At 40.6% G+C, this 19,685-nt stretch overlaps 1 protein-coding gene across 1 annotated transcript; it reads right to left on the bottom strand.

Moving 5' to 3' along the window:
* Positions 1-202: 202 nt before the first annotated feature.
* INHBA (inhibin subunit beta A) lies at positions 203-13,437 on the bottom strand. Its single transcript, XM_075142960.1, has 2 exons — positions 12,738-13,437; positions 203-1,738 (listed from the first exon to the last, which is right to left on the bottom strand). The coding sequence occupies exons 1-2, from the start codon at positions 13,123-13,125 to the stop codon at positions 852-854; spliced, it is 1,275 nt and encodes a 424-aa protein (XP_074999061.1). The 5' UTR covers positions 13,126-13,437; the 3' UTR covers positions 203-851.
* Between the last annotated feature and the right edge of the window lie 6,248 nt (positions 13,438-19,685).

Raw genomic sequence — 19,685 nt, 5'->3', positions numbered from 1 at the left:
ACTTCCATTTAAAAAAAAGTCTTTCTGTTTTTTTTTTTCTTTCTTTCGCAGGTAAACAGTTTCAAACCAACTAGGTTGCATAGTTCTAACGTTGTAAGCACCTTTACAAAATGTAACTTTTATTCTTTCATTCATTCTTTTTTTTATTCTGTTTTTTTCTTCATTTTTCTTTTTTCCTTTTTTCTTTTTTTTTTTTGTAAATGTAGTGCAGAAGATGAAGGTGTAGACACCTGCACAATATTGTCCCTTTACCAATGGTAAGTATATGTATGTGTATAGTGTCTGTATGTATAGAGATATGTATATAAATACATAGCCATATGTATATACACACAAACACTACACACCTACTCGGTTCCTCAGTAAATTTGGGGAGAAAGTGCCAGTGAATGTAGTGTTCATACACATGGCTTTTCAAGGAATTTCAATGACATTTTGGACTTAGTCCAAATTGCTGCAGGTTAGATGAGCTGCTACCACGCCTTGAACTGATGGGTAACTAAGGGAGGGAAAATAACTCCCCTAGTAATAACTAATGTTTAATATACTATGTAATAAGATAAGGAGCATACTGAAAGGAAGGGGAAATCCCCAACCCATACCGCCATTCAGACGTATCTCATTCAAGCCCGGGTTCATGAAGCTTTCTTCCTTTTTATAGCTGAAGTCTTTTCTGATCCTCCATAAGTCTTTTTTTTTTTTCTCTTTTCTCTCTCTCTTTTGTTTTTGCTTTCATTTCCGATGATTGTTTCATTCAAAAAAGGTTGTACCATGTCCGGTCTTTCCTCTTCTTGGGCTTTTGATACATTTTCTTCTCAACTTAACGAGAAGGGTCTTGCGCACACATGCGTCTATGAACAACCACACTCCTCCACAATCATATTCTGTATGTCTTTCTTAATGATGTTCTGGCCATCGTCGTAGTAGAGCATGGACATGGGCCGCAGCTTGGTGGGCACGCAACATGACTTGAGGTTGGCAAAGGGGCTATGGCCCCGCATGCGGTAATGGTTGATGACAGTGGAGTGGAAAGATAACGATGAACCAGATGTGCCTGCTATATGGCTGGGGCACTCTCCTTCGCAGTAGTTGGCATGATAACCTGTAGGTGCAATGATCCAGTCACTCCATCCTATGTCCTTGAAGCTGACAAAGAACTGCTTCTTGCAGCAGATGTTGACTTTGCCATCACACTCCAGGCCTCGTCTCCGCCGCCTGTGCTGACGGTCCTCTGAATGCCGGGCAAGCATCATGAGGAAGGGCCGATGTGATTGCTCCTTCTCCTCTTCTCCTGTGAATTCTCCAGCTTCCTTTTCTTTCCCTTCCCCATCATCTTCCTTTTTCTTCTTCTTGCCCAGTAGCACCAGGCTGGCTCCAGTCTCTTGGCACAGGTCACAGGCAATCCGCACATCCAGAGAACTCTTGCCTTGGTCCAGGAGTCTCTGGACACTGCTGGAGACAGGAAAGATGTGCCAAGTGCTCTTACGGGTGTCCACTGCCTTTTCCGAAATCAAAGTCTCACCCCTTTCACCTTTCAGCCCCCCGTCCTCCATATCTTCTGCTCCTTCAGAGTTGCCTTTTGGCTGCCGCTGCTGTTGAAACAGGCGGATAGTGACTTTTGTCCTGCTCCGGTTGGCCTTGGAGACCTTCAGGAAGAGCCACACTTCAGCATGTTCCACCACCGATAATTCACTGCCTTCCTTGGAAATCTCAAAGTGCAACATTTTCTTGGCTGTGCCTGATTTGGTAAATGGAAATAGACAGGAAGAACTTGTTAGTATGTCTGCTTGCATTCTGTTAAAGAGAATTCTGTTACTGTCACCACGGGCGTGAAGTTCCCTAGGTTTCCTACTTGGCTTTTTAAATTTTTATGATTCTTCTGTTCTAACCTTCCTTCACCTCATCCCCTCCTCAGTTTGTCTTTTGTGAAAATTCTCTCTTTAGAAAAGTATTTCTTTGCTTGTTGTTTTCCAGTATCATATTTTAACCAAAGCATTTTGTTATGGTAATGATATAGTCATTTATGTAAAGCATCTCATGGCAAATAAGCATCAGTAGCTGCTAAGAGTTCATTTGCCTAAGCTGTCTGTGTGATCACTGTTAGCTGAAAGGCAAAAATGCTTTTGTGACAACAGCCCATGGCTATATGTACCATACGCATAAAAATCTGCGCCTAATAGCTAAAGTTAGGGAGTGAGTTCCAGCCCTGCCAATTCTTTGGCAATACTTTGGAAATTATGTGGGAACGAGGTCTGCCCTTTCTCTCTCCGTAAAATGCCATTCTTCATATGCATCTTAAAATGAGTCGTAAATGTGAATTGTTTCAAAAACAAAGAAACACTAACATATGAGCCTCAGCTTTGAGAGGTTTGCAGAGTTATATTGTAAAGAATTGCAGAATTGCAGCAGGCAGACTCTTCATCCTGTGGGATGTTAGCTGTAGATCCTGTTCTTAATTTAACACACTGTACTCGCTGTGATTATAGTAATGGTGAATACACTGAGAAATGAGCTGAAGAACTGTATAATTATGGGGATGGTTCTCTGGCATAATTGTATCAACTTGCTGAGATGTCATGATGATGATTATGATGGTGAGGGGGTGTTTCTCTGATACAGAGCTCATATCCCTGGCAGAAGTTGGAATGAATAATGAGGGCTGTTTAATGATTTGATCACTAGAGCATGAAAAAGTTAAGAGAGAATGAATTAGCTGGGGGGGTGGTGGTGGTATTAGTTTTTTAAGAGAGGTACTTTTCTATTTTCTTGACAAAAGAAAAAGCCATGTTGGCATCCTTTGTTCTTTCTCAGTATGGAGGTCAGGATGGACTGGGGTCACAGATTTGAAATGCACAGATATCTGACCTTAGTGAGACAGAAACAGTATTCATAATTATCAGTTTGGCATTATTATTCCTGAGCTACCCACGGTTGTTGACCCTATTCTCTGTGCAGTGGTTTTGCTTGTCAGGGAACCAGAACTTTGCACCCTAAAAAGGGCAAGTGGTGATCAAAACTGAAGTGGCTGGACACATAAAGGAAAAATTGCTCTCAGGGCAGCAAGGCTCTCCTCCTTGCTTCCCATTGCCACTGAACTCCACTAGTGCGGGCTCCCTGACGATCTCCCTGCTTCCCCATTCTCAGGTGAGACAGAAGTGGGGCAAAATCACAAGACATCTATCCCGTATTCACTTGCAAATTCAAGAGTTCCTGGTTTCTCAAGTCTGTAGGCAGGCTGTGCTGCCCTTTGAGCTACCTGTTGCTTTCCCTCTCTGTGAAGTCCTGGCATTGACACATTCAGCTTTCCCTGGTGGCATTCCCAGGTCAAAGAGACAGACATTTGTGAATTACAGTGGCCAAAGGGCACAGCGTTTTGTTTTTGTTTTGCCTCTAAGTGAGAGTGTGAAATTGTAGACTGAGATAGGGAAACACATGGTTTGTGTTAGCTGCTTCTCACAGACTCTGCTGATGCCAGTCTCCAAAGTGTTACATTAATTTCTCAGGGAGCTACATGAACCAGTAGGACTGTGCCTTAGAAAAGGAAGTGGCTTATAGAAAAGACAGAGCAAGCTGACCAGTACTGTGAGGCATGGTGGAGTTACTGTTTTTCTATTATTTTTTAAATAAGATTCATTCAATAATGACTGAAAGCTCATTAGTCAGCTCTTACCAGCTAACATTATTTTTTTCCATTCTGGAAATGAAACTATGGCAAAGCTGCCAGCTGTGTTGGAACAGAGGGCAGGTGGTAGGCATTAATCTCACTCCTGCCCAGGTTTCAGAGCATGAGAAGATGTACAGTGACATTCCTCCAGTCCAAAGGAAGTCTGGTCCAAGAGGCTGGTTGCCTTGTAGGTAGGGATGTTGTAAAGAGTGTTTTCTATGTGAATGGATACTTCTAAGGCCTGCAAGGACCGTCCATCCATTCCCCCCAACTCTCTCTTCTAAAGCAAGCTTCTAACTTTAGCTTATCCCTTTCCTTGGCACAGTCCCGATAAACCCTTTCTGGGGGGGGGACCTGGGCTTCAGGGGAACCTGAAGGCAGGTGATGTGCCAGGAGTGGGCTGCTGCCTCCAAGACTCTCCGTCTAACCCCTTCTGCTTGCTGTCCCTACCCAAGGAAACCGTGAGGGGGAAAAAGATGGTTTAGACCAAGCTGCAGAAATTGTTCTGGTACCAGCAGCCTCTTCCCAGCTGCTCTCTTTCCCCAGAGCTCACAGACTGGTGCGGGCAATAGGCATATATTGCTGGAAGTGCAAAACTTATTCTGTGTTCCTGAGGTACCAAGCTGGGCACAGACAGTATTTCTGGTGAGGAGGGATCCTGTGCATGAACAGATCAGCTATGCTGGACATGAACATGGAAAACTGGCCCAGTCACGTGCTCTTAAGAAAGCAGCAGGGGTGTGGAGGCCTGGCTCAACAGTGGAAGGAGCTACATGGCCCATCTGATCAGAAAAGCAGGACAGCCCTGTGTTACAGAATAACCTGATGCTGTTAAGTGCTAATGCATGATATTTCACATTTTGTTATTTCCATGCCAGTGGGAGCTGAAAATAGTTATGAAGTGACATATCTCCAACAGTAAATATTCATATTACCTTATGCACTCGCCAGAAGTGTAGCAATGCAGCCACTTTTTTGACAGATAGTACATGAAAGAAACAGGACCTCAAGAACTCTCTTAATTACTTCTTTATATGTTCCTGTATGTCTGAAAGTTGAATTCCTCCTCGTTACTAAAATTACTAGAATAGTACGGTGAAAGTACCGGAGTACTTATTTTTGCTTCACTTGAGGAAAGTGAGCTTGAGCAAGGTGGCGTAAGACATGTCCTCATACAGGGATAACAGCCTCCCTGAAGGTTGTTAGCCACAATAACAGCCTCTCTGTATGTGGTTAGCTACATTTTCACAGACGAATGGTCAATTCAGATTCTAAAGAAAGAAGATGCAGGAAGCTTATATGAGCCTAATATTTGTGGACAAAACAAAATCCTGAGTCCTCAAACCTGCATAGCTAATAAAAGGTTTTACAACAATTAAAAAAACCCTTTCCCTTTCACAGATCTTTTTAGGAGACTGGAAATGGTGCAAAGTTGGGGATGAAAAGCATGCTTTCACATTAGGAAAAAACGGAGCTTTTCTGAATTCTCTCCACATTCACAACTAGTTTGTTACGATCACACAGCATAAATGGTATGAATCCTGCAGTCTTTACGAGGTCACTATGCTCAGACAAGCTCATTTTGAAATCAGAGTTTGGCCTGTGCTAAAACTGAATAGAGGTCTCTGGATCTGGCTTATTATGATTACACATTCACTTTATAACAGGATCTTTATTTCCAAAAGGTTCGGTGCTACAATAAAATAAATTCTTCAAATGTTCTGAGACAAAAAAATTGCTGTATTTCATTTTCTCCAAATATTGCTTAGGGATTTAGCAGTCTTTCCTTTTTGGTCTGAGTTAATGACCATGTTCAAAGCTTTGGAAATATATACTGTTCATCTAACTGAAAGTAAAAAGGAGACCTTTCTGAAAGCTGGGGACGGTATCACTTCCATAATTACACTTTGTTTATCCTGTTGTCCTTCCTTTTCATCTGCCACAGCTGATTTGCAAGGGTCTTTTTCCATTTCTAATCATCCTGCTCCTCCTGCCTGACTCCTGTGGAAAGACCCACAGCCCAACAGTGGTAATGCCTTCATCACTTCCATGCTCATATAAACGGCGATGTCAACAGCCTGGATTGTTATCATAGCAGAAAGCAGCTGAAAAAGGAGATGAGGGATTACTTTGGGCCCCCTTTGATTGCTTTTCCTCGTCTCCCCTTCCCAAAGCCTTGGAGAGGCCACCTCTCTGCGTTACTGCTAAGCGAAGTCCCTTCCAGGAAGAGGGCTGTGACGCCGAGGGAGCAGTCTAGCGGCGCGAGTGACACTGGCAAATGCTGTGAGAAATGGTTAAAAATGCAAGCCCTAAGAAGTAGTGCATATATGGTAAAAGGTTTAATGGAAGGAGTTACTGAATGGAAAGAAAGTGTAGCATCAGTATATATAGCATGAGAGTTTGCTCGTATCTGTTTTTCTCTTCAGTGGTGCTCGCACACCTTTTTAGGAGAGAGACCTGAACACGCAAGCAGCGGGGCGCCTGCACAGGTACCCTCCTCTCCACCTCTGGAAGGGCTGCTCAGGGCTCACGCGCGGGGCTCTGCGCCCGGTACCTGCTCCCAAGCGGCACTTGGTAACGGGCACGGCGCAGGAGAGCGTGGAGGGGTTGGCAGAGCTCTTGCGGGCCCAGGCATGGGGGAACCGTCGGGGCAGCCCTGCGTGGGGTAGCTCGTGCTGGGCTCACGGCAGGAGCCTGCGGCTCCCGCGCGCTCTTCCTCTGGGGCTAAGGATCCTTTCTTCAGTATCGCTGGCTTTAACTATGCAGTGGAAGCTCACTTATTTGCAATTTGCAGCCGGATTTAAGATCGAGCCCTGTTAGTTCAGGCTATATACATATGCTAGGTAGGGTCTAAGCTATACAGTTAAGAGTATCTATTTTTGAGTAAAATGCTAAGATACTTAAAATGATTTTTTTTTTTTTTTGTTAAAACCATGCTGTTAAATGATTAAGGCTGGTTTTTTTCATAATGCAAGTGATTATCCTTTCTGACATTATAATGTGACTTATTCTTAATTTCTCTTAATACAGAGTATTTAAATTTTCCTTTGAAAAATGCTTACTGTGTAAGAGGTGCTGTTACTTTAAATTTCCATGCCTCACCACTGCTTAATTTTGAACCGTTTTTACGTTATACTGTAAGTGAACTGTTTTTCCATACAAAGCAAGCTTTTTTTTCCTTTTTTAGTTGCTAACTTTACTACTGCCTATGTTTAGATTTGGGGGAATTTGTACTGCGTGCCAATCTGTAATTACATTCAAAAGCATCCTTCTCTTTACTTCTCATTTCCGTTCCCCAGGAGACAGAAAAAAATAGGTTACTAGAAAGGTTCCTCTAAAGAGAGTGAAGAGCATGGTTATTGAGAGATAATTGCTCAAAATGTTTACTAATGAGTGACCACTAGAGTTAGATGAATTGTTCACAGCGTAGAATTTATTCAGTGAATTTAGCACTGTTATCGTCTGGCAATTATCCCCTAGGCAGACTGATTATTACAAATGTGTTATTACCGCGATTAGACAGTGGCCATTTCTGTGAACGAATTTCAGCCTATGGATCACTGGCAAACGATTTATTCTAACTATTCATCACTCCTCGTATGTGACTGGTCATCCAGGTTGCATACTTTCGTTCCTGCTCGCTGACTGCCTGACTGCTGCGTCTTACAAAAGGAGGAGCAAACACCTTATCTTTATGTTCACATACCCTTTGCTGCCAGCAAAAGGAGATTTTTGTCGTAAGAAAAAATAAACCAAAAAAGAAAACCAGGAAAAAGAACTATCCCCAAGCATTCATGAGGGAAAAAGCAGCAGCAACCTTATTTAAATACCTTTTCTTGAAAAGTTAACCCAAAGGGGCATTGACAAGGTCATTCAGAATGTGAAATAATTCAGTTCTGGTGAACCTTGACTCTCCTCTGCTATTTTGTCAGGAGGGAAGCACTTTACATCCACAGCCGAGAGTTCTTTCCAAATTGAAAGCCCTTCCCCCACATGGCTTTAAATATTTAGAAACAAAAAAGGTGTTTGGTTGAAGTTTTTTGTTACTTGATTTTTGTATTTATGTCTAAAATAGCTCAAGCAAAGTTTAGGGTCATTTGCACCAATAACATATTTCATGGTAAAAACCATACCAAGTCTTTGTCTTTCATAAAAGAGAGAGTAATTTTTTTTGTACATACTTGTAATAATTTGTTGTAAATTCTAAAATTAAGTGGCCAGTCTGTTTTCATTAAAGTATTTAGTTTCTATGCACTAAGGCCCAAATCCCAAGCCCACTGAAATGAATAGCAAAACTTCCAATTGCTTCCAGCGGACTAAGCTTCAATCCTAAATCATTCTTGCAAAGCTCTGTTGCATTAAATGAGATTACCTTTTCATACCCATATAGACATATCTAGATATAAGAACTCCTCAGCATGAATCATTTACACATCTGCAGTGTAGATACATCCTGCACAAAGGAGAGCACATGAAAACATATACTAATCTGCAGGAACCTATTCATATTACAATGATGCAGGTACAGCTACATGGATATATAAGCGTGTCTGCCTTGGCATACCCATACATACGGACATACGTGCGCTTATACACACATACAGGCAAATGCATATTATGATATTCCCAACTGCATTTGCATACAAAACTGTATGCATGACTACAAACAGAGATGGACACATACAGTACTTTCTCTCTCTCTCTCTCAGGTATCTTCTTCTAAACTGGTTCCCACCTTCTCAGATTCGTCTGTGCTTTCTGAAATTGGTCTCCAACCATCCAACTTCCCTGAATTCTCACGTTTTGTTAAAATGAAACAGATTAATGCAGAATGGCTTTCTTCTTCTGGAAGTAACTTGCTTTCATTTGCTAAACTTGAAAACTTTGATACAGTATGCCAAAGCAAAAAAAAAAAAAAAAAAAAAAAAATCTCAAGGGGAAATAAGCTTGTTTTCTAAAAGCCAGGGAGACTGCATTAAAAAAAGATGTGAGAAAATCAGCTCAGATGATGATTCACAGTCACATTTCTCACTATCTGGTAAAAAATAATAATGATAATTTCTGATCTCTCTAGATTTCCAGAACTTCTAGCATCCATCAGTTTATCTTTTTCCCCTTTGCCTGTTTCCTTCCTGCATTATTTTACGTACAGTCTTCCACTACAGTGAATCTCAGCCTTTTAAATAAACTAGAAGAGAGAAACAAGAGCTCCACTCAGAGAAGCTACAGATAAGCATAAAGATCTCTAGGATTCAGGATCCAATTAGGTAAAATAGGAGCTTGCAGAAACGTTGCCTTGCGTGGAGCAAAAAGCCTTTGGAGTGTGCCCTCTCGTGGCCATTCTTTATTCAGCACGGATATCTGTACCATTAAATACATTTGCTTTAAAGGAAAATTGATGAAATGATTTAAAGAGGCATAAGCGACCCATTCTTTTTTTCCTCCTGAACCACCAGCCTGGATGATTAGGAGTAGGTATCTTCCTAGGAAAAGGTGTGAGTGTGTACACATATGTATCTGCGCATGAAAGTAGGCATCACATGATCAAGTCAGTTCACCTTGAATTCAGTATGAAGTGATACAAAAAGGTAGAAGTGGTCTAAATAGCTGTCAGATTTCTCATTTTTTTCCCTGACAGTTCTCCTAACGATAAGCCTTTGGATTTCAGTCTTTCCATCCAGTAATTCCTACCACTTTCTCGGGGGCTGATGTTAGCAACCCATTTCATTGGTAGTTTAGTTGCCAGGATCAAATTCACTTGGCAAAATCTCAAGTCTGCCTAATAAGCTATCTGCTTAAAATATGAAAGAGTTAGTAGCCAACCATATTTTATAAGCATTGGGTATCTCAGTTATAAAATCTGTTGGATTTGCTTGTCACAAAATTATATGACCCCTCTCCTCAAAAGACTATTTTTAAGACCTTGAAGTAACCCACAGAGCTCTGGCACAGCTACCCTCATAGCAAGACTAATCAAGGTTAGTAATCTTAGTTTGATATGCAAGTAGAAAATCATTTTCATGTTTTACTTGTAAGAGTGCCAAAGGACAGTAGGGTGCATTTGTAAACTTTTGCCCAATACTCGCGGTCATTAGTTTTGCAAAGATCTGCCTGGATTTGTTAGCTGTGAAAACTACCTGCCAACTATTTTGCTGATTTCCTGGACATAACTACACCTATGCTTCAGACAAGTTCACTGCATTAAGTTTCCCCTCTAATTGTCTGAAGCCTGTGCTCGTTTGAATTTTGGTCTATTTTAGAAAATAGCAGTCTTAAGCCAGAGTCACGTGCACAGGGCACTGTTTGTTCATTCATTCCATTTCATTGTATGTCTGAGGATATGGCTGATGAAAGATGGAAATACTACTTTTTTATGAAGGCAAGTAGTAAATGTGGCTTCTGAAAGGTAGGAGGAATGGCTGGTTTATGTCAAGTCATACCCAAAGGAACAAAAAGCCTAAAGTCTTATTTCTCTTTCCATAGACCTTTATTTGATACAACGTGAGATGTTTCCATTCATTTTCATTGATTTCCTATTTCAAAACAGAGCGAGTTTCACATTAAAAGCAGGAAGAACATTAACCTGACTGTGAGAGGAACATGTTTATTCTCCTGCTCAGTGTTTTAAACTTATCCATACTCTTCCCAGTTCCCAGAGAGGGAAAAGTGGGGATTGCCCATGTGGCTATACTCTATTCCTGTCGTTTTAACTCATACTTCCTAGATGACATGTCACTTGCCTTCTTTTTGCCTCCCTTTCCTCAACAGGAAAAATAATACTGCTTTAATATTTGACATGCAATACTGCTGGTGTGTGAGTGGAAGAGATCCCAGGTGGAGTTTACTTAAGTTGTTGCAGCATTGGCACCTGTAAAGTGTGGTAGATCCTCTGATGTTAGCAAGACACCAAATATGAATGGCTATAGATGAAAAATGTGTTTTAGCAGTCTGAAGTTACTCCAGAGAGTGGAGTTATCATTTCCATTATAAGCCCAAACCCTAGAGCTCGGTTTCTAGGTTGCTAATTGCTCCTCCCTCCTCCCAAATCAAAGCCTAGCAGGTATGGGAAAAAGGGCTGGTGCAGCCCTCCTGCCTTGGCTTCCAGGATGGGCTTAGCGTGAAGGTGGAGAACAGCAGCAGGGAAGAAAAGGCATGGGAACACAGCGGATGCCCCCATCCTTAAGCTGCGCAACTCCATAGCGTACGTCTTCTTAAATTAACTTGGCTAGCAGTGGTAGGACAACGCTATGTAAATCAAACTACGTGACGTGTTAGTGTTGGATACTTTGTGGCGGGGGGGATCGGTGGCTGGACTATTGGCCAGCATGTGGGCAACGCAGGATTTTCGCTGCTCACGTGACCCTGAGAGCCAATGGCTTCAGGAGCCACCGTTGGAGGGTGTCGTACTGAGTAGGCATATATCAAATTCCAAATTCCTTTGTGTCAGAGCTCAGGAGAGACAATAACGTGTTTACAAATGATTGGGACCCACAGAGTGAAGAGAAACCACTGCTCATGCCGTATGTGTTTCACTGTGCTCAGAGCTAGCTGCTGAAAACCAGGTGGGGAATCCGACTCATAGATAGCTTAGAGATTTCTTTGCTTTTAAAAACTCGTTTCTAAACTAACGTTGAGCTGCCCCTGCTTCTGTTGACCACTAGCATCGACACCTTCTGCCTGCTTTCTGAATTGGAGGGGATGGAAAAAACCGAAAAGCATGAGCTTTCATACTGAAAGAACTGATAATGTGTGTATTGACAAGGACTCCAAAGGCAAGGGCTCCTTGTACAGTTGGAAATTGGACAGCCAGCAGGAATGTCTGCTCTTAAAAGCATGCACACTTCTTGTGCATGGCTTCCCTGCAAACAGAACATCTGAGTCAACAGGTTTTCAGGACTGGAAACTCTGAGTGTTGTCTTAATTGTTTATACTGCTGCAGCAAACTTTTAAACAAAAATGCTTGGAGTTCCTTTGCATACTTTGCCTACCATATGCTGTACCAAACAAAACAATGACATTCTTTTAAAACCGTCTTGGCAACAGGAAAAATGCTTTGGCTAGACAGCATCATAAAAAGTTGCTGTTAGTTAGATGATAGAGTTATTGCAAGATACTGCTATTGATGCATGTATAAACATACTCACATGTACTAACAGATAAATATGCACATACATATACGTTGAATTAAAACGGGTTCTGGTCCTATTCATGTAGGAACAAGACAGTAAAGTACAACTTTAGAGCTGTTTCCTTTAGGCAGTTGATGTGAGTCTTAAGCCATTACTTAGTAAATATCTATATTCTGAGCTCCTACTGTATAAGAGTTAGGGAAAACAGAACTGTGAAAGAGTTCAAAATACACCCTACCAAGGTTGCATTTTTTTGGCAGGAGCGTTTTAGGAACAGAATCTTTTTTTCCAGTGTGCAGAAGTCTGCATTACAAATTGGATCAGCTACAGCAACTTGTCTGGTTCTATTGAAGTCATCTGACAGTCCCAGCAACTCTTTATTGCCGAAGATGCTGTGTTAAATTAAAAAAAAAAAAAAAAAACAAAACCAAAACAAAAAAAACCACCCACAAAAAAGCCCTCTCACTTCTAAAAGTTAAAGCTGCTTCATCTGATTTTATAACTTCCACTACAATTTTTACATGAAAGGGTTGTTTCTGAAGTAGTTTGCAGCTCACTTTCTGTCTTGATAAACTCCCCAAAAGGCTTTAGCCCTTTTTCTTTCACCATCAGCTCTGCAATCCAGTACTTGCTGCAAGTACTCTGGCTTCACAGGCACAGTTTGGAGGACGCCGCTGCAGCCTGACTTTCTGCTCAAGATTGGTTAGAGAGCTTCCTCCTTGTGTGGCTGTCTGTGCTTAGCAAGTGTAAGCTGTAGCCAGGACTAAGTCAGAAAAATCAAATTCCTTCAGAGTCCCGTCCCCCCCATCCCATTCCTCCTTCTCCCTTCCCCCAAGTCTCATCCTACAACCTTGCAGAAAACATTATTGCTGAGGAGAAGAAAAGAAGTTAATTGCAGTTCTGGCACAAAGGATATTTTACAGTTTTGTTTTTCAAGCACTCACCTGATTCCGCAAAAGTGATGATTTCTGAGGTTTGCTCCACAACTTCATTCATTTCGGCTCTTCTTCCAACATCATCCTCTATTTCCACATAACCATCCTCTCCCACCTTTCCCACATGGAGTTTTTTGATGGCATTTAAAAGTGCTGCCTTGGGCACCGGCTGGGTGATATTAGGTCTGTCCCTCAAGTGCAACATGTTCAGTATGTGCTTCTTTACTGCTTCCACCATCTCAGGCTGTGAGCTGGGCACATCCTTTGAGAGCGTGGCGAGGGCACATGATGGACAGTCAGTGACTGAACTGTGCCCCTCGGATCCTGGGGTTGGGGAACTCCTCACTATAATCCAGCAAAGCACCAACAAAAATCCTCTCTTCCAAAGCAAAGGCATCCTGGCAGCAAAAGTTGTTGTGATTCCCTTTTTAAAAGGCCCTGCTTTTCCTCCCCCTTCACGCACAGTTTTTTTGGGGCTGGTTTGGTTTGTTTGTTTGTTTGTTTGTTTTTCCTTCTCTTCAGCAAATTCTCTGGAACAAGAACCAAAAGTTTTCTGTGAAGTTTTGTTTGCAGGTTCCCTCTCTGAATGCAATAAGTGCTGTAGATGTTTGTGGCTGTCAGGGAGAAGAGTTCTGACTCTGTCTCAGAGTAGGAGAGAGACACAGAGAGAGGGAGAGAGAGAGAGAGGACGGATTGGCCTAAAGTGAGTGAGTGAATGAGAGAGGGAGGGAGTTTTGTCTGTGAGTAAAGGCTATGATTAGGAAGGGGGAGGAACAGGCAGGCTGGCTTCCTTATGCTCATTGCTCCCCTAACACACACCTCTCTTCAAATATCACTACTCGTGGTTTCTGCCCTCCCCCCTTTCTAAAATCTCTTTTCATTCCTGTAAATTTACTCTTTCTGTCTTTTTTTTTCTCTCCGTTTGACCCTCCTGGCTCCCCCCCGACTGTCATTCCCCCCCCCCTTTCTTTTTCCCTTTCTTTCTTTTTTTTTTGTTTTGTTTGTTTTATTCCTTCAACAGTATCACTGGCTTAACTAAACAGAGGAAGCATGAATGAATGAAAAGAGTGAAACCTTTTATTAACGAGCACCTTGCTCTTGCTCCTGCCTGGTATTGTTAGGAATAGCAGGAGATGTTAAATAGCTTGTGAATGAGATGGGGATGAGGGTAGGGGCTCCGAATATTTTGGGCAGAACATTATTCTGCCTTAAGTAGAGAGAAGAGATCTTTTCTGCTCACTTCTAAATGCTGGAGGTTATCAACACTGGCAAGAGATCTGACGGGAGCAAAATAACACTGTTGTTTGGAGGGCTATATAATACATGATACACTCTCCAGCTGCAATACGTGGTCAGGCACTGAAAGCCTAAGCAGGAGTTGGTACGGCACGTATCTATGACATGCTAAGGTAGTGCCTTTGCACCAGAAATATCCCTACTTCTATGCTAGTCTGTGCCTAGAAGTTCTCAGGCAGATATATTTAGGTTTGGGGTTAATCAAGTAATGTCTGAAAAATGCTTTGAAGGTGAGAATTGTTACATGACATCTGGCCAAATCATATACTCGATCCTGACTCAGGCAAATCCCTCATCGAAGCCAATAATAATTCTGTCTGAGTGAAGGCTGAGTAAGTTCTTCTACATTTGGCCCGTCGTTGTTAGAAGGCACTTTTTGTTTCATTCATTTAAACCACACAGAGCAATCATAATATTAGAATAAGACATCGGGAATGAAAAGCAATCTAAAACACTGCTAGGAGCCAGAGTTTCAACCAGTGTTGGTAGACCCTTGCCAGTTTATGCCCGTGAGGGTTTTGCTCTGCAGTGAAAAGGCATTCCCTGTGTCACTGCCATGGCTTCAGGTTGCCTTTACATTCTGTAGCCTCTCCGTTCTGTTCCTTACCTAGCAAGGGTGAAGTTAGCAAACTCCCTCACATTTGAACTTGGTAATGGAAAATGAGAAAACTACAGCGGATCGACTCCCCTCCAGACTTTAACTTGTACAGATTTTCTTAGAACAGCTTCTGCTTTTTTAGTATTTACCCTCTTTCTTTTCCTTCCTTTCATTCTCTCTCTCACACACCTCTGTCTTCTCAGGTGTGCTTACCTCCTACCCTGCAAATATTCCACTTTCACTTTATTACCATCAACCATTGTATTTTAGTGGAAAGGAGTAATTTATAAATATAAGCATTGTAAGGTCTCTAATTTCTATGAGATGACTACAGGCACATGGGCTGAGAGACAGGCAAGGAATTATAGTTAGAGTAAATGAAACATACAGAAGTAATTGAACAATCAACCAAAGTTTTACAAATGTTATATATTGCAAGTCCTTTTCAATTAAGCTCTTTTATAAGTCTTTCACTGTTATAAGGCATCCACAGTACACCCTCATCTGTGTTTTACTGACCTCAGTTGCTATACTGTTATATACTGTTACACTTACGGGTCTGTCAGCATTATAAACCCTGCAGCCATTCTTATAAACACATCTTTGTAACACAAACCTTGCTATAATACATCTAAATTTCTTGGATCTTGTGAACAGCCCAAAGTCTGTTGTAATTATACGAAGTCTGAAAGTCAGCTTGAAATAGAACTAAAAGTTTAATTGGACGAAAAAATAATTTCAGATGAAAATATGCATTCATGATTAGATGTACTAACAGATGACATAATTAAAGGGGTTATTTATAGTTCTTATATAGCACCTATCCCAACAGTGTCTGATGAAAAGTAAGGGATAGGCATAAATCAATAGAAAATACAGATAAGTATATTTGGGTTCTTGCTGTGGGGTATATGTTGCTTGCCATATATAACAGGTACAGTTATCACAGACAATCTCTATTACATACAGGTATAGCATATTTTACTTGCATGCCATGATGATGACAGATTTAACATTAAAGCATAACTTTCTAAAAACCAGTTTTCTAAAAGTGAGTCTGCTGATACTGCTCATATATAGTTCATTTGTACTTACATACATACATATATATGTACAAAAATACATAGTTTGAATAAATATAGAAATGGTGGTTCAGACTCTTTCTATAAAATTACCTGAGCTGCAAAGCTCTGTATATGCATTCATTCAATATAGCCCTAACAGTATGCAACAGCATGCACAGGAATTAAAAGTTTCAGTTTTAAAAGAAAAAAAGCTGATTTAAAGTTTTACCTCTCTAGTCCTGACTCTCAGAAGGAGACTGCTGTATTGTGCATTAAGAACTGCTGAAGTTCCTCTTTGTGGTATTTATAATGCGAAGCTTTATACTGTACTTCTCATGTGTACACTCACATATAATGTCTGTCAAAAGTAAGTGGGCCGGATCACTGTGCTGGATTGGTTAATCCTGTTACATCAGCAATTGACTGTTTTTCCTGTATGAGGCATACTTCTGGTAATTATCTAATGGAAACTCCTAATTGTCTAGTATGACAAAATATCGTGGATTCAACTTGTAGTGGTGATCTCTGTATCCATTTAAAGAACAGAACTTAAAATCAGACTGAAAGCAAACATTATGAGTCAGGAAGACACACTCCAACTTGTTTTATTGCATAGCAAGATATAGATATTATTAGATGTAGATATCACTGATTTAGTTCAAATACAGTATTTGCCAGACACTTAATTACTAGTTTGCAAATTGTTTTCTTCTTCTTTCATACTTAAGGATATACCAGATAATCTATTTGCAAATTTGGATTCTTTTCAAATTCAGGAAAATGCATTTGATTAAGAATCCTTTTGCTGTGGATGAATTTTTTTAATTCAATCTTTGTATAAGTATGTCCTTCTGTTAACTTAGGGATCCCTTTAAAGCTCTTAAAAAATGAATCAGATTGCTCTTGTCCAAGTCTCCTGGCTTCTTGACGTGCAGATTGCATCACACTATTAAAAACTATTTAGACATCTAAAAATAAGTTACAATGAATGACAGGTCACATTTTTTGCAAGTGTGATATTAACACATGTGGAATAAAATAAAAGGCAATTTTCATTTCAGTTTGCATTAGTGAAAATCAGAAATAACTGTATGCCAATTAGGCAGTACAAAAGTAATATATATAAGGTCAAAAGTAAATCCAAATTCCATCTCCTTTCTTAAATACACATAATAGCTGGCTTTATGTGGTACCGTTTATGACAAATGGCATGATCATGCAGTCTTTACTCATTCAAAACACCCACTGATTACCAGAAAATCCCCATCCTTCAGATTTTTTTTTTTTTGGCCTGAATCGTACTTATAATTGTATTTTTATGTCCTGTTGGTAATGTAAGTTTAATCTGTCTTGGAATATGGCTGATCTGGATCAGGGAAGAAAGATTTAAAATTTTCAACTTACAGTGATACCAGGGAGTCCTTCTAGCAGCATTGATTCCAACTGGTGTGTGTGCTGTATTCACACAACAGCTTTGGTAGAATGAGCAAAAAATCAGGAGTTAATGGGAAACATATGACCAGATAGGTTGTTTTGTTTCCCAGGTTTAATATCCATATAATAAGTTTTCAGGCTGTAACATGCTGTGGATTGAAGCCTCCTGAAACAGGTTGCAGTAGCTTTCCTGCAATCTGACATTGGTGGTTCCAGTTGTTACAAAGAACAGCTTCCCCCCCCCCTTTTTTTTTCCTTCGGGGACAGTGAGAGACATGCTTGAAGAAACAAATAATGAGCATGCACATACCTAGTTATTTGCAGGACAATATTTTTAACGGGGATCCGAGTTTTGGCAAAGGACTTTTCCAGCACGGAATTCTGTTTTTCTCAGGACCGGACTGAATTTGGTTTTAACTGGCACCCTAAACCTCTTTGAAATTAGTTACATACTGGTAGTGCAGTGACTGTTGTAATTTGGCAGTAGACATAAGCTCAGCAAGAGATCTTGTACTGCATTGGTTTTACAGAGAGTGGAAAAATCGCCCTGAAAGTAATAGAGTTATCTTCTCCTTGGACTCAGAGTAGCGCGGTGCTCCATTCGCAGCAGCTGGCGCGACGGCTGCTGACCATCACACCCCTACTGATGCAGCACCCAGCCGGTCCGTAGCTTCTGCCACAACGGCAGCGGGTCAGAGAATTCCCAGGGCGAAAGTGCGTGGTCTGTGACAAAAAGAGAAGGCTACCGAGTGAAGCACAGCAAACATGTATGTGATTTATAGCGCAGGATAACTTCTGAAAGGAGATTAGGAGAAGTGAAAAGCATTATTCATTTCAGAGCATGCTCCTTATTGCCTCGGGGAATTCGTGTATAGCTTTACCAAAGGCCTAATGAAAGCTTTACTCAGTGACTAATTTTTTTTCACACCTATTTCTCTCTTTATAAATATTTTTCTCCCCACCCCTCCACTTCTTTTCATTTTGTTGAACACAGCAACACCTGCTGGCAGTGGTCCGGGAGTACTGCTGGAAAGACCCACTGATCTAACTCTTCAGACCAGCTGCCATTAAGCACTGCCAAGCCATATTAATGAGCTGCCTCTATTTTTACCCCTTCCTGCCAGAAAGGGCAATTGCTCTTGGGAAAGACTGTAGCTGGTGTTTTTTTTTTTTCTTTCTTTCTCTCTTTTTTCTGGCAGCTTCAGAATCCAGATAATCATTGTTCATTTAGTGAAGTTGGGATTTCTAACTTAAATTCTGATACCACTGATTGAGACCACATAAAACATCCGAGTGATGCTGAGCCTATCTTGCTGGCTCGCAGGTATGTTTTAGTTCCCTGCTGGATCAGAAATAATTAAAGGAATGGGACTGAGAAAGAAAGGCTAGTATTCCAGCAACCTGTCTCTGTTTTTCCTAATTGTGGATTTTATCTTACAAACCATTAAAAAAAAAGGCCCAATGCCACTTCATTATTCACCTAGTGGAGATTGTGTGATTTACTGGCTATTTTGGAATCCCAAATTGCACACAACAGTATTTGTGTGTCTCCATTCCTGCTTTGAAGAGCAGTCACTAGAAAACACATTGGCACAGATTTCTGTGCAAATCAGCTGGAATATCACTGTGTTGTACCTTATTTTACTGTAATAGCAAGAAAAGATATGCCAGAAGCTTATATTTAGAAGTTTTATGTTTCTACTTTTATGTAAGTGGACCAATTAAGGCCAGTCTTGCTGTTGCTGCTAACTCTAATGCTTATGTGCTGTTTAGAGGGACCAGTGATTTCAATCATAATTAGTGAGCTGGTCAAAAAATAAAGTTCATCTGAGGATAAGAACTCGGTCTAGAGGGTGGGGTAAAGAATAGCTTTCAAGTTCTTGCCTTTTTTTTAATATTAATGGATGACACTTTTTGCAGGGGGGCAGGATAAGTATAAATGTTCTGAGATAATTCTATATAAAGTCAATCTGACTAACGGAAGCAAGTATGTTAATTTTCTTTCTAAACTATAGCTATGTCTTCTGCCATGTCATTCATTGATCTTTTTTCTTGCCAACTTATGGAACAGTGAGCTGTTTCCTTAACAGGGATATTTGTATGTCCATGTTATTTTAGTATACGTGTTGCCATTTTACACTTAAAAATAAAAACCAGGAGATATGAATACATAAGCCAGGTGACACGGACAATGTTATTAGCGTGATGTGATATGATATAAATGTGTTCTATAATCAGAGCTTGTTCAAAACTTTGCATTTGGGGAAAAACAAAAAGAATTTTATTGAATTTCAGAGAGTACGGAGTTAAGTTATAACTGTAGAGGTTAGTCTAAAGAACTCAAGTTGTTCACACAGCTTGTTCATTTGACAGGCGATTTTTCAGTACATTACTAGAAAAGTCTTTTTTTTCTTGAGAAACAGTTTTGTAATGTGTAAAATGTCTTGAGTGATGCTGTCTTCAAAGATATTTCCAGAGGTTATGATTAGAGTCACATCAATGATTTACACCACACAGGGAGGGAGCCCCACATGACAGATCCTATTTAGTTCCAAGTAGGGTGAA

The sequence above is a fragment of the Calonectris borealis genome, chromosome 2, assembly GCF_964195595.1.
Source record: "Calonectris borealis chromosome 2, bCalBor7.hap1.2, whole genome shotgun sequence".
NCBI lineage: Eukaryota > Metazoa > Chordata > Aves > Procellariiformes > Procellariidae > Calonectris > Calonectris borealis.
The sequence above is the reverse complement of the archived record's forward strand: the minus strand, read 5'-3'. Positions and strand labels throughout refer to the sequence as shown.

Excerpts from the sequence above, each read along its gene's own strand:
- INHBA (XM_075142960.1), bottom strand. The coding sequence starts at position 13,125 with ATGCCTTTGCTTTGGAAGAGAGGATTTTTGTTGGTGCTTTGCTGGATT. Across the intron at positions 1,739-12,737 it reads CATCACTTTTGCGGAATCAG|GCACAGCCAAGAAAATGTTG; the intron begins GTGAGTGCTTGA and ends TTACCAAATCAG.